Genomic DNA, 16328 nt, shown 5'->3' with positions numbered 1-16328 from the left:
AAAAAGTATGTGAACCCTTTGAAATAACTGGTTTTCTGCATTAATTTGTCATAAAATGTGATCTCTGAAGTTCCAAGTATAGACAATTACAATATGCTCAACCTAATACCACAAATAATTACAATATTTCATGTTTTTGTATCCATGAAACATTCATAGTGCTGGTGGAAAAACTAAGTGAACCCTAATTACTGCATCAACAGCTAATTGGAGTCAGGAGTTGGCAAACCTGGACTCCAATCAATGAAACAAGATTTAAGTGAGGTGTAGAGATACTTTTACCAGTAAAAAATACTCTCAAACTTTTTGAGTTTGCTTTTCAAAAGAAGCACCTCCCTTGCTTGAGGTTGCTGCCACCAAAGGAGGTTCGACCAGTTATTAAATCCAAGGGTCCACCAGCACTGTGAATGTTTAATGGATGTGTTAAATAAAGACATGACATGACATATTATAAATGTTTGTGTGGTATTAGGTTTAACACATTGTGTTTGTCTATACTTAGGACTTAGATGTAGATCAGATTTAATTTTTGTTCAAATTAATGCAGAAAACTGTGACATTTCAAGGGGTTCACATACTTTTTCTCGCCACTGTAGGTGGCTGAGTCTTCCCAATTCCACTGCATCTGCTTTGAATAAGAAACATGAAGAATAAAAGTTACAGCATTCTCAGCAGTGGAACAATATGTGGGGTTTTTCCATTGTCTGTCCCCTACGGTGTGCTAATCTGTATGCATTAGGACTAGCAGTTATTAAGGCTTAATTATAGTGAGGGTTTTACTTCTTAGTCAACACATATTTCCTGGAATGAAGAGATGATGAGATACAATTTCAAGTAAACTAATAAAGTTTTCTGTCCAAATGCAGTTAGTGTTTGTTACAATGCCAGGTAACCTTGTCAATAATGACTTTATTAGTGGCAGTTATCATGGATATCATCTTTATTTGTTTGCACATTAAAAAACACACATATACATGCTCATACATATACAAGAGTACCATAAACACACATAATGCATACATGCACTTTATAAATTATGTGACAATCCATGAGGACTTTCTATTTTAAATATAGCAATGTTTAAATTTTATTGTTGTTGGGTTTTTTTCTGTTTTACTGTATATTTTGTACATTTGCTGCTCTTATTGTTATTTTGTTTATCTTTTTTTTCTTTTCTTACACACCGTGGGACTGTGAGAAACATTATTTCAATCTCTGTGTGTCTTGTACGTATGGAAAATGACAATAAAGTTGACTTTGATGGATATACCTTAGCATTAACAAAAACCTGCAAAACAAGTTATAGAAGCAACCACAGTGCAGACGCTTTGTAAAACATAAAATACTGTGTGTGCAGTTTAACGTTACATCTCCAGAATGCTGTGGCCAACACTTTGTCCTTAAGCAGTGACTTTGTCAGAAATTCAACCAGAGAGCAACTGCTGTGTCTGTGTATAAGACAGCTAAACACACTCGGGTTGTTTGAAGGAAACTACGAAAATTCCCTTAATAATTTACTTTTTTCAGCACACCATCAGATTTCATACTGCACACTGCGGCAGGGCACAGTCCATTTTATTATTTTGCTGATAGTTGGAAATGTGCAGCCTGACACCTGAAACTCTTCATCTAACAGCTCACTGTGGCTGCTCCATCTTGTTTCATTACTCCCTGCAATACTTCAAAACAAATCTGAAGTCAAGAAATGCAGAAAATTACTTTTTATTATTTGTTGTTGCATTTTTGAAAAGCAATTACCTGTGGCTTCTTCAAAATCAAAGCTTTCTGGTGTTACTTTAGTTCAGTGCTTTTAAGAATAGCACTGGTAAATATAGGGTTGGCATTAGCAATAACTTGAAATGAAAATGAAACCACAATTAACTGAGGATTTGTCTGAAAATAAAATTATTCCAACTTTACGAGCAACTATGGAGATAGGTTATTTGAAACCCACAAGGAAAAAGCAGACTCCACCAACAACAACTGTAGAGAAATAATAGAGAATAGAGAAAAATGTATAAGAAAAAAACATAATTATTTATAGAATTTGCAAATGCCACCTTCTATTATTGATTGATTATAGCAAAGTTGCTCAAAGTGTGGCCCACCAGCCAATGATGGCCCTCAGACACATTTTGTGTGGCCTGGGATTATATCTTTAATAATAAGAGGTCCGTTTCAGTCACTTTCAATAGCTTACAATAGCCAAACATGCATCTGTCACGTCTGTCAGTGTCTACTTTGTTGCATGTATTCTCTGTCATCAATGCTAATGCTGTTTTATTAAATTGGTCATTTTGGTGGACATCTTGTGACTGCAGTTTTTATGTGACCCTCAATCATATGCTGGCTCCCTAAATTGGAACTCTGTCATTATTGATATTGAAGCTAAACTGAATCAGATGCTAACTGATTTTATTTATAAGTTAGTGAAGATTCAACAGCCCGACATCAAGGCAGCTACAGCATGTTGGTTTCCACTTTTAATGAGCTGATTCAGCCTTCGCAGTGGAGATGGAAGCTGTGCTTTTTCATTACCACTGATCCACAAGCTGCTATGAGAAACTTTATTAATATGGGATCAAATCTTAACCTTTTACTTCTTCAGGAAGATGGACTCCCAGTGTGAACATAACACAGGGATCAGAAAGTTCCAGATATTTTTGTGAAAGGTTTCCTTCTGCTGGTTTTGAGCTTGCGAAGAGCTTTCTGTGTTATGTTAAACTGAAAGCATGACATCCATAATTGATGAGTCATGTAGGGCATTGTCCTGACAGCCCTGTTCTTGTCTCAGTGAAGTGGAGATACATAATATTTTCAATCTAGATCCTTCCTTATTCTTGCAATGATCTAGCTGCTAGTCTTTGCTGGTAAGAGACCTCATATCAGTTGAGAATCGTGGCTGCAATAATAATCACATCATGTCATATGGAATATCCTGAGCATCAAAGAACTAATGAAGACTTATATAAGCCGCCATATGTCTGAGGCTTGACATTTCCCTGCACTTTCAGCCCCACGCTGAGAGTTGAACACCACCATGTGATTCATGTTGCACCTGCTTTACTGATCAACAACACGTGTAAACATCCACGCACACAGACTTCCGCCGCTGCCCCTCCCTCAATGATCCACAGCAGCAGGAGGCATCATGGGAGGCCGAGGCACGGAGGAGGTGAAGGAGCAGGGAGGGGAGGGTTGTCAGGGCTGAGGGTGGGGGAGGACATGGGGATCATGTCGCGACACCAAGGGGAGTGTGTGAGAGAGATAAAGAGAGGATGAACATGATCAGAAGGGATAAAGTCTGCTAGAGTCCTTGGCGGTATCTCCCTCAGTCAGACAAGACGTGTGCACGCGTCACATGCACGTGACAAAGGTGACTCTTTTCTCCTCCTGAACCTTAAATCCTTCCTCATCTGGTCTTGCCTGGTGCCACAGCATTCTCTGTAATTAATGCAACGGCCCTTCAAAACGCAAGTCAGACACATTAATACGTCCACAATGCAATGGGTCATAAATATTGCAGCAGGCTTGTGAGAATAGAGATCACTGACTTTTATTGTAGCCGAGCTGACAGAGCCTTTCAGAACATCCTCGTCTTTCCTCAGGGTATCTGTTTATCTGCAGGGCATCCGTTTATATCTGAGAATTACTTGTTTTTGTGGATCGTTTGCTAACCCCTCAAGTTCTCTTCTTTTCAGTGCAGTATATAACTCAGTGACTGCATTTGAAATGGCTCATTTCTGTTGTTTTTAATGCGTTCGGAGCAAAAGGCGTAACAAAAACCCTTTCCGTGTGCTTCTTCCAGTTGAGTTTGATGACTGTGCGGGAAACGAGGATGTGAAGTTTGAGGTGTCGGACCCTTGCTTCCACGTGGACGGAGATCTGAACCTGGTTCCTCAGCGAGATGTTCTGTACAGCCCGACGGTCCTGATCATCCACGGGCTCAGTCCACATGCAGATGACATGGCACAGGTGGAAGTCACTGGACTGCCGGTTCAGTCGCCGCACACTCTCAGGGTCAGTAACAGTTGCTGCTAGTGTGTGTGTGTGTGTGTGTGTGTGTGTGCGTGTTTGTGTGTGTGTGTGTGTGTGTGTGTTTGTGATTACTTCAAGGTTTGAATTGAAGTTTTACTATTTTTGCAAATTCCACAATTATAGAATTGGCTTCTTAGAAAAGTATCTAATTTTCATTGTTTTATGTAAAAGTAGGTCCCCATTAGTCAGCAAATAATCTGTGTGAAATATGCTGATTCATGTAAATGATGTACCCTGAAAGCATGTTTACTGTTTTTTCCGGATGTCCCCATGAAGCGTGATTAAAACATCACTTCATCATTTCAGAGGTTTGAAAGCGTGTATAGGCTAACTGAGCTATGGCAAGTTTACTCATTTTTTTTCAGCTCTCTACAACCTCTAGAAAGGGTGGTCCCCACAAGTGATGATTAAAACTGGAGTCCCCATGATAAATGAAAACCAGTTTGTGTGTGTGTGTTGGTGATTACTTCAAGGTTTGAATTGAAGTTTTACTATTTTTGCAAATTCCACAATTATAGAATTGGCTTCTTAGAAAAGTATCTAGTTTTCATTGTTTTACGTAAAAGTAGGTCCCCATTAGTCAGCAAGGCGTGTATAGGCCAACTAAGCTGTGGCAAGTTTACTCAATTTTTTTCAGCTCTCTACAACCTCTAGAAAGGGTGGTCCCCACAAGCGATGATTAAAACTGGAGTCCCCATGATATATGAAAACCAGTGTGTGTGTGTGTGTGTGTGTGTGTGTGTGTGTGTGTGTGTGTGTGTTTGTGTGTGTGTGTTGTAACAGGCGCGTATGTAACCTAAACAAGATCAACTATTGTGAGAACCCACTGCCAGTTGTCAGCTTCTTTATTTACACTTAATCAAAATATAAAAGGTTCATTAAAGATTGAAAAGGTTTCTTACTATAATGTAGTATAACCTGACATAATATAGCAGTGATTAAATAACAATGCCCCTTGGTGAATAAGAGGATTTATGAGCTGCTCTTTAGTTTGATATTTTATGTTTATATTTCTTGCCAAGATGACAAGATTGATAGCAATTGCATGCGAAGTTCCAAAATCTACCAGCACCTCTCATGTTGTAACTTGTTTCTTTTCTTTTCTTTTGATCCATTTTGTAGTGCTAATATGATTGCAGTGTTGTGGGGGGTTATGTCTGATTTCATTGCAATGACTTCCCCTGTCTCCACTGGTTGCCTGGCACACTCATGGCAATCAACTCAGAGAAATTGCTGCATCCAGCCAAAGAGGAACTTGGCAGTTTGGGTTGTAGCAATGCCACATGGTGTCATCTTCACAAAATTGGTTTCTGCACGGAATCTGCAAATTGTTAATTAGTGACCTTTAAAAGTGCTGGTAGGTGGATTTGATACAAGCTAGACTAGCTTTTTTGTGCTGGTGGCAACTAGAAAGACTCAACGAGAGCACTGTTTTCTCCAAAAGTGACCATTTATACATCAATAACTCCATGTTACCTTGAAATCATGAAGAAAATTCCTCACATGCCAGTGAACAAAGAACACAATTAACAGCTAAATGTCTTGATGAATTGAAGTAAACGGGCCATGTGTTTCAAACATCCACGTTTTCTAGTCCCTGGGAGTTCCTTTAAAGCAGTAGTTCTCAACCTTTTTGAGTCGTGACCCCCAATTTAATATGCATGTTGTCTGCGACCCCCGCTCACTGAACACAATCTCACACGCACAGTTCAGATCACCCAAAAAAGAAACAAAATGACCAAAAAAAGACACAAAATGACTAAAAAAGACACAAAATTATCAAAAAAAGACATTAAGTGACCAAAAAGACTAAAACACATTGACACATGAACACTTTAACACAGTGGAGACAGAGCTGACTTCCTAAATGATTTGGCGACCCCCAGAAATCATCTTGCAACCCCAATTGGGGTCCCGACCCCAAGGTTGAGAATAGCTGCTTTAAAGAACCAGTTAATACAACATACTCTCCATAGTCAGTTGCTTCAACTGGATTTTACCCAATTAAATACTTTAACCAATTCAATTCAAAGTTTAGTGTAATATACACAATAGAAACACATTTCCTTGCTCAATGAAAATCTTACTTTGCTGAGAAGAAAGAAGTAAGAGAAATATAATTTAAAAAAAATGATAGAAAAAGGAATAGTATGTGCAAATATACAAATAATATACATGTATGTAAATATATACAGTTTTGCAAGAGAAATACGCTTTAAAGTACAAGTTGAGCAGCAGTTAATATTGTCATATTAGCTATGATGAGAAAGTATTAATCTGTATGGAAGTCCACATGATACACACTCAGTAATTGTGATGAGTGATTTATTCAGCTTGTGTGCAATTTCACCCACTGTTAATTACTGAGAGTTTGCTCCTTTTGCCCTTTGTGCTAATTCAGGTATTAATTAGGCTATATATCATGTTTATCACATTAGTGATGAGGATTAATCTCCAGTTGTTGGAACACACATTGTGGCAGACAGATGTGTAAGATTGAAGGACTGTAAGTAATTTGTGCCCATGTGCCATCACTCCTTAAGCCTTCAGCAAAGTCTTATAACTTCACACAGTCCCTATGTCCTGAGCTGAACCCATAGTGGTGAAAAACTCCCAAGCCAGCTAAATCCCCCAGTAGATAGCTTCAGATGTGGTATCAATAATGGAAAGTATAAAAAAGTATAGTTTGAAAAACTCTTCCGTTAAATAAAGAGACACGATGGTTCGATCTTGCTTGGAGATGTAAACAACGACAATACAATTATACATTAGTGACTGTTATTGCCAATTATACCATTGAGAACCAAATGTATTAAATGATCAGAGGCATACATTGTCAGTCATGTTCATGCACATGCTGATGAATTCTATTCACTCATAAATGTGAGACACACTCATGCAACCTCAATTATCATCAATTAGCATAATTGCAGCACCAAAGAGATGCCATATTAGGCAGTTTAGAAACACCCACATCCATAATCTTTGAAACCAAATGGACATTTAAAGAAAGTGAAAAATAGCTTAAGTGATGCAGGTATTAAAGTGATACTGTGTGTCATTTAAAGAACAATAGCCTTTTATTTTAAAGCAAGCAGAGGCATTACAGCGTCAGTAAAGATGACAGAGTAGTGGGAGAGCAGCGAGGTGATTGATGTTCTGTCCACCAAGAGAACTATAAGAAGTTAAAAGAAAGGGTTTTGATTTACTAAAGAGAAGCATGTGAAAGCCGCTGGAGGAGGCCAGGAGAACAGCTGCTGCTGTGCTCTGCCAAACCTATGAGCATATCACTGCCATCACCAGAGATGTGTGAGTTTCTAGTGCGGTTGCAGATGGCAGCAACAACCGAGCCAACACTAAGTGTGTCCACAGGCTGATGGAGTTAATGTCTGATGATAGACAGAGTAGAGCAGGGGTGTCAAACTCAAATACACAATGGGCCAAAATTTAAAACTTGAATAAAACCGCGGGCCAACATTGAACAAATAAACCTTTTAATATATACCAAACATGTTTTGCTTTAACATTAAATATGGAACCAGCAACGCTTATAAAAATACAATATACACTACTGGTCAAAAGTTTTAGAACACACCAACTTTTCCAGAATTTAATTCAAAATGATGCAGTTTAATGTCTCAGTGTACTCTGAAATTAATGCACATTTGCAACATTTAAAATTCTTTATTGAGCATGATAGTGTTTTGAAAGTAAAAAAAAGATTCAAAATCACATTTTATGTTGGACTAAAGGACTAAAAAAAGACACAAAATGACCAAAAAAAGACACAAAATGACCCAAAAAAAGACACAAAATGACAAAAAAAGACATGAAAAGAATAAAAAAATGGACAAAATAGCCCAAGACTCCATAGAGTTAAGTTGTTAACCCATTTCTTGTTCCCTGAAAAAGGCCTACTTGTATAATTCTGAAATGTACATTATTTTTCAGTTTTGGTTAAGCTTACCTTTTTTTATTTACCTCTGGCAGTTCACCACTTACCTTTGTACCCTTTAGAGCTGTTTATTTGACTTGAACTGCTTGAATTTCAATAAAAAACTGGAAAAATTGGGGTGTTCTAAAACTTTTGACCGGTAGTGTATATAAATGCATCCATTTTTTCTTCTCAGGGTAAGGCTTTAACTAATAAATGTTCTGTCATGAGGTTTAGAAAAAAATGTCGAATCACTTTAAATTGTTTTTATGTTAAATCCTCGACCTAAAAAGTAACTAAAGCTGTCAGCTAATTGTAGTGGAGTAGAAGTATAAAGTTACATAAAATGGAAATACTCAAGTAAAGTACAACTACCTCAAATTTGTACTTGAGTAAATGTACTTATTTGCTCTCTATCACTTATAATTCTTCATACTTCCTAGCCTCACTTCCCATTTTGCCTCCACACTAACTTCCACCTTGGCGTCCTTCATAATTGTCACAGCCACTAGAGAAAGAAGAAAATGTACTAATGGGGTGTTTCAAGGTCTTGTAAAAATTAACCCATAAGAACCCATGGTGACACCCGTGTAACAAACACTTTAAATCTTCTAGAATCTCCCATATTCAGCTTTATGCTTCACCTTAACTCATTAAATCCCTAAATGATGAATACTCAACACCCTAGTGTGGTGGTCATGTGACTGTGACAGGAAGTGACTTCTCCAAAATGTGGCTGTGACTGGAAACAGAAATGTGAAAAAGTAGCAAATTTCAAAAAGTTTATTTTTTGTTACGTGGCTAAATTTAAACCCATTTAACAATTCTAAACTGTTAATGGGGTGTCCTGTATTGCATTTAACTTGTTATGAGCAAATTTCCTGAATAAATTAAAGTCACAATTTTGATAAATGTTATGGAGGTGCAAACAAAAAGGCAAATTTGTGTTTCTGTAAGCAGAATTAATAATTTTAAAATAAGAAATACTATAAAAATAAATACCATAAACGGCCATTGTAACATATATGTCACATCACAAATCTTTGACATTTAGGGGTAGTATTTTTTTTAAAAAACATCATAAATGTGTTTCATGTGGTCCACTTGGTCTGAGGTATATCCTCCATAATTTTCATAAAAGGATATCTGCGTCTGGGTTCTTATGGGTTAAACATGAGGTTGTTTTTTGTCTCAAATCAGAGCCTGACCACCCCAAGTCACACTGTGTTTGGCAATAGTTAATGGGCAAACTGATGCGTTAGATCAGAGGTGTCAAACTCTGGCCCGTGGGCCAAATTTGGCCCGCAGTATAATTATATTCGGCCCGCGAGGAAATACCAAATGACAACCAGAGCTGGCCCGCCGGTATTATACAGCGCAAATAATACTACAAATCCCAGAATGCTCTGCTGGTGTTTTGGCTTGAACACAGTAGATCAGTGTGTAGCAAACTGAGCAACAATTAAAGTTGTCTTTATGCACTTTTTCTTGCTAGTCCAAGGCTTGAATGGTTGCACATTCATTGAAGGATATTATTATTAGTCATTTGGTTTATTATTGTTATTTTATTCTCACATTCATATTTAGCCTGTGGAAAAAGATTACTGTTAAATTTTAATTTAAAGAAGGCCGCATATAAAATAAAGGGACATACGATTTTTTATTTAAATTTTATTTAAGAAATGAATGCCATTGATGTGTTTGTTTGTTTTATTTGATATTCGATTTTGCATGTTTGCAATATTAAGTTATATCAAGCTTTGTTTGTTCCGTTTCGTTTGAACTTGTTTAGGTCAATTTTTTCAATAAATATCAATGTTGGCCCGCGACTTTGTCCAAGTTTTAAATTTTGGCCCACTGTGTATTTGAGTTTGACACCCCTGTGTTAGATGGTTTGTTACACCGAACCATCTGAGAGGGCGTCATTGGAAACAGTTTGGAAAAGGGCAGGCACTTAAAAGGAATACTTGGCATGTGATTGGGTCAGCCATCTGTCTATCACTGTCTATCACCGTCACCTTCTGTCAGTTGCATGGCGCTAATTGGTCCAAACGCTGCTCGTGCAGACAGAAACACATTACTTAAGCCTGACAAGATGGATTATTGAGATGTTGTAATCCTGAGATTCTTGAGTGATATCCTGAGAATCGACCATGCAGGGTAATGAAAAGGGTATGAAAATGAAGCTTTACTTCTTCCATAAAATTATGGGCTTCTTGATTATCATTTTCAATCACAATAATCAAGAAACCATTAGGCAGAAGATCTTATCATCTTGCTTCACACCTTTCATCTTCATGGCCAAACCTTTTCATGTTGTATGCCCTGATTTTAATATTTCACCCGATGTGAGACAAAGTATTGTTGCAATTAGCATAGCTTTATGGAATTGTGCACATCAATAATTAGATGAATGTTTGCTTTGCTGCTCTTGTAAATTAACATGACGTTAAGCCGTTTGGTTTCCTCTCCAGTACTCGCTCCCACGCATAAAAGCTAAATAAAATGTGTAAGTTAGCAGATATATTAAACCATTTCAGCAAAAGATGGAGGAGCCAATGTAAAAACAGACAGACAATAGACAAAGGCAGTAAACAGAATTACCAAATGACAGCTACAGAACAAGCTAAGGACAGATAGTGTGAGTGGGATGCAGACGGAGAGAGGGAGATTATTTGTGTTGTGTGCTACAATGTGAGATGTTGTGCTGTGGTTGCAAGATGTCACATCTCCGTCGTCCTCAGAAAGCCTTGCTGAACATTCAAGGCTTGGTTAGAGAAAATCTATTTGCCATTGCCGGATGAGGATTTTGCTCAGGATGCAATATTACATTTCATTCAGTGTGCAAAAATGCATGAAACATAACAAAAGCAAAATAAATAGGCTTTTGGACTCAGATTATTTTGCCTCTTATCAGTTGTTACATTTGAATGGTGCCTGTCAATGCCCCCCTGAAGGTAAGAAAATGTTCTGCATAACTGTTGTTCTGCACAAGAAACTAACCAAAATAACACGGAATAATATACACAAACAAGTCCATATCTTGGAGCATGCATTTGTAAAATTGAAATGCATTCTTCCATTAATTCACATATTGATCGGTTGCAAAAAAGTGGGGAATAAATTACTCTTTGAATTGAGAGTTTTGCTCATAATAGGAATCATTCATCAGCTGCCTTTCTCCCTTCGGGCCTGTGTTGCAGCAACAGCTCGCGCAGAGGAATTAAAAACTGATTCTCTCCACCTTCGCTCACAGCACTTATCAATTATCACCAGCCAATGTTTCCTGCCACGATAACATTAGTTATGCCAATAAATTCACCATGGAACGTTTCCGCTCTGCGTTAGAGAGGGAACAAAGGGAGGTTTGGGCAAATACAAAATCTAACTTTGACAGGAGCATAACAAAGATATTTCATTACTAAAACACAATTTCCAAAAAGAAAACTACTCTGTGGTAAAAAAAAATAATTGAAAGCAGGCAAGAAGTATCAAGGCAGCTTGACTATTTCAGATAAGAGATTTAGAGCTCAGCGTCCCAGTGCAGCCAGTGTTGTCAGCAGAGTCATTGCACAAGTCAAACCCCTGGTTTATTGAAACAAGCTTTTAAATATGCCATGAGTTAGTTACCGATTCTTTAGAAGCTGCTGCAGCTCTGAACTGTTTGATGGGCCACTTGAGACGGTGCAGAGGCGGGGGAGTATTGGGGAGGGGGGGCTACAGGATATGGACAGAGAAAAGGACAATAGATTTTCTGATGATATGAGTCCCAGAGCTTGAGGAGATTCAGCAGATTAATTGATAGTGAAATAATGAGAGCTTTTAACCCCCCTGCCTCACTGGAGGATTCTCCTCTCTCTTATATTATTCTTTTAGTTTTAGGATGTCTCTGCCTGACTCCCTCAAACTATCTCTTCTTCATCTTTGTTTCTCTCTCTACTCTTTGCCTAATTCGTGCACTTTGTGACTGTGTTCGCTCTGCAATTAACAGTTAAGTAAATCTACTTTAGGAGAGACAGAGACATTAAAGCTTTTGTCCATAGGAAAGATAAAATACTTAATCAAGTTCCCCTGATACAGCTCGATGGCATCTCTCTGCAGAACTTTAAGGAAGGACAGAATGTGCTTTAAACTTTGGTAATAATTTGCTGTATGCTCTAGCCATCAACATTTTTTGTCACAAAGGAACATGTTGTACCACCTCCTGAAGGACAACTATGTTCAAATGCAACCTGGGTCTTATTTTTGTATTACTGGATATCTTTCTTGGTAATAACAACATTGTATCTTGTTCACAGTGTCTCTGATCCTCTTTCTTCTCTGCCAGACTCCATTGTTACCATGTCACGATGTTCCCAGATTTCAACAACCACTTCAGTCAACACAATGTTACTGTAACCCATGGAAATGATGGTCAAACCTACAAAAAACAGTACATCAAATACGTTGAAATAAACCAGCATTCCCCTTTACTATGTGACTCCATTTCTTCACCCTTAATTATGCTTAATTATAAATTGAAACAGGACCAAGAATGTACAGCTACACAAGCATCATTTTTATGGTAGAGATCCACTAGATCTAGAAAAATTAATAGGATCTGTTGACTTCTGTGGAGAGCTGGAGATCCAGCTGTGCACTGCATGATGGATACTGCTCAGTGAGTGAAATATGAATCAAGATTCTGTAACTGTGTTGCCATTTCCACCTCAAATGTTTTCAGAAATATATTTTATTGTGGTGTTCATCTGTAAAATGAGAAAGTCTGTGACCCGGCTGCTTGTAAACAGTCAAGCCAAAACCAAGCACTGCTCATTGGCCAGAGCTAACCCATTTATAATCAGAGCGTTTTGAGTTCCGGCACATTTTGCCATTGTATTTGTTGCACTAGTGCAGTGCCTGTAGGATGTAGGCCTATCACACAATGGGGCGGAGCTCCCCTAAAAGGCGTCCGATCGGAAACTGCGCAATGTCGCAACACATCCTACGTAAATAATGATATTTTGAAAAATGAATTCAAAAATCTTCAAAATCGAGGATGCACACCTTCTTGGTTTTATAGATAGATATGCCAAATTTGGTGCATCTCCACTGTTAAAACACTTCATAAAAGAGATCATAGACTGTAAACGGCCTATGCCCACTACCTCCCACTGTACGAATATGAAACCAGAATACCCTGGAAGCGGGCACTGTCCTCTTGAACATTTGCAGCCAAGATCTGCACTAGTGATCAGTAGTTGGAGCTATGATACTGAGGACCAACCCATACACCTGCTCGACCAATCACAAGTCAATCACAGCTGTCAATCATGATGTCTCGCTCCTTTTTTAAACCATTAAATAACTCATTAAAACCAAACAAGACCTACCTAAGATGAAAAATAATCCTCACTTTTTTGTTTGGCTCATGTCCCATCTGCTAACATGGATGGGGCGGGGTTAATGTCCTATACTGCTAGAAACACACACAACCAGACACACACAGCATACACATATCAGAACTAAAGAGGTGGGCTGATCTAGAACCTTTACTCAACAAATTAACTTCTTCTTTCCCATTAAAAAAAATGAATGCCATGCATGATAATGTCACCTAGAAAGCACACACACACACACACACACACACACACAATGGAAGACTACAATCACACTTGTCTGGAGAAACTTCACTTCCAGCCAAAATATGAATTGACTTATATCCTCAATGACTTGCCATGGTAACCACCCATGGACTAGCTAACCAAATAAACAATGGTGAGGCACAAACAAATGAGAGCTACTTCATCCTGAAAGGGATGGAGACATTCATTAAACTCTGGGCTGGAGGGATTGTAGCAGCATGACGCTGAGCACTGCAGCAGGAAGACAGATGATCTCTGAGAGAACGAGGGAAACACCAACTGTACCTGCAGCCCCTGGAAACTTTTCCTAATCAACTTAGTGTATTTGGACTAAACAGAGGGGGAACTGAGGCATATGGAGGATATGAGTGAGGGACAATGGTGTTTATTCAGGTGCAGAGTTTTATAAGGCAGCCAATTTACTGGTTACAGAAACACATTTCTGTAGATTACACAAACAAAAGGACACATTTAGAGAGAAACAAAGCTCAGTGCTGGGGTGCAGGCTTACTGGCCACATTTCCATATAATTGGAACTGGCCAGTGTAATACTTCATGCTCCAAACCCTGGTACAAAAACATTACAGCTGTTTATGTTGCCCTGCAGAGAAGTGTTTCCTCTCCTCCTCCCTTTCCATGTGACCTCATGCATTAATAATGATCAAAAACATAAGAAATATCTGCACATTTGGGCATTCATCAAAGTTTAATTGGTTCCAATGTATTCTTATATTCAAGAGAGCATTGCACCAGACTGACTCAGAGCATGTGTGAAGCATATGTGAAACCCACAGTGGACCCGTTTACAAGTCTTACACTTTTGCCAGGACATTCCAAAATGTTCAGTGCCTTTTTCAAAGGCTAAGACGTCTTTAAGTGTCAGTAATCTGCATCAATAATCTACACCAGGGGTGTCAAACTCTGGCCCGCGGGCCAAATTTGGCCCGCAGTGTAATTTTATTTGGCCCCCGAGTCAATACCAAATTATTAGGTAACACTTACAATAACCAACTAAGTAATGTTTATAGATGGTTTATATACCAATTATTAACATTTACAAAGTGCTATACATATTTAATCGTTAAATGTTTTCAACCAATTTATTAAAGGTGAATATGAGTAATTTCAAAATCATTAACACACTTAATATGGGGTTAAAATGGTATAAGGAGTGCAACTAAAACTATTAATAAATTATTAATTATAATTGAATTGTTTGTTGATGGTAAATTAACTATAAACTTACATTAATATACCATCTATTAGCTTTTTATGAATGATTTAGTCAATTAAACATTAATAAATTATGTATTTACCATTCTAAAAGGCCTATATACGGTTTATAAATGATGATTAAACATTAATAAACTGATAATCTGGTTACCATCTATAAATGATGGTTATTGTAAAGTGTTACCAATTATTATATTATTATTGTACTATAAAAGCTGACCCGCCGGTATTACACGGCACATTTACCGCTAATACTAGATTTATTATTGTTATTTTATTTTTAAATGTATTAACCTGTTGAAAAACTTTATTTTGATATTTAAATCAGAAGGATGCAAATATAAAAAGAGGCATACGATTTTTATTTCATTTTTATTTAATAAATGAATGACACTGATGTGTTTTTTATTTGAAATTTGATTTTGCATGTCTGCACTATTTAGTTATACACTACCGGTCAAAAGTTTTAGAACACCCCAATTTTTCCAGTTTTTTGAAATATACTTATATAAAACAACTTGAATATTCCATTATGCATATCGAGTACTTTTACTTTTGACACTCTAAGTACATTTTGATGCTGATACTTTTACTCAAGTTTAATTCTAAGACATTTACTTGTAGTGGAGAAATTTCACAGTGTGATATTAATATTATTTTAAGGGATCTGAATATGTTTTCCACTACTGGTGGTTCCCACCTCGGAGACCACTGTTCGTGTCCTGTATTAAAAACCAAACTATTATTTGAACCAAGGTCACTATCTCACTTTCTGCAATTAGCTTTTTTCTTACCATTCTTTTAAACTTTTTCTAAGCCTAATCATGTACTGTTTTTGCCTCAACCTTTACCGAAATAAAGAAACCGCAACTGTTTCACAATGTTAACATATGTAAAACAGCTGCATCAAGTAGTATTCTTACATTTTTTTTAATAAATCATAAAATTAGATGACAAGTGAAGAAGAAAAGCTAAAATTAGATTATGAAAATGACGTTCAGGTCTCTTAGATTTAGTTAAAAGCCTCCCCACTGGGTGCTGTACCAGCTTCAGTTAAGAGGGAAGTCTGACTGTGACGGAAGTCAACAGAAACATGGATCATCACATGCATGACTTTTTTAGGTCAGCAGAAGACAAAAAAGACATTATTTCAAAAATGGGTTTCATGAAAAAGTGGGAAAACTGATAAAAACAAATAGAATATTATATTTATGGTGAAAAAGGACTAAAGTTTCTAGATACAGATTACTTCCCCCCTGTTTTTTACTCATTTACCATAAACGGATATATTAGGAACATTTCTCCCATAACAACATGACATTGCATACAAAACAATAATGTGCTCTAATTCCTGAACCATGTAATATGAATACAATTTGTACATTTATTGTGCACAGTGTTTGTGCAATTAGGTTAAATAGGGGAAGTTTTGCATGACTACATTTTATAATGAGCTTGTTTTGAAAACAGTTGTGTGTGGATTTTTTTTTTCTTCTTTT

The 16328-nt window shown here is 37.3% G+C and overlaps 1 protein-coding gene across 1 annotated transcript in view; it reads left to right on the top strand.

Annotated features, from left to right (window-relative positions):
- cdh13 (cadherin 13, H-cadherin (heart)) overlaps positions 1-16328 on the top strand; it is a 509931-nt gene that overhangs the window by 149305 nt on the left and 344298 nt on the right. Inside the window, exon 3 of the mRNA XM_059334282.1 lies at positions 3809-4020. Within this exon, the coding sequence (XP_059190265.1) occupies positions 3809-4020 (212 nt within the window). The remainder of the gene's footprint in view (positions 1-3808; positions 4021-16328) is intronic.

Source organism: Centropristis striata, chromosome 6, assembly GCF_030273125.1.
Source record: "Centropristis striata isolate RG_2023a ecotype Rhode Island chromosome 6, C.striata_1.0, whole genome shotgun sequence".
Lineage (NCBI taxonomy): Eukaryota > Metazoa > Chordata > Actinopteri > Perciformes > Serranidae > Centropristis > Centropristis striata.
Note: the sequence above shows the minus strand (reverse complement) of the source record. Positions and strands in the feature narration are given on the sequence as shown.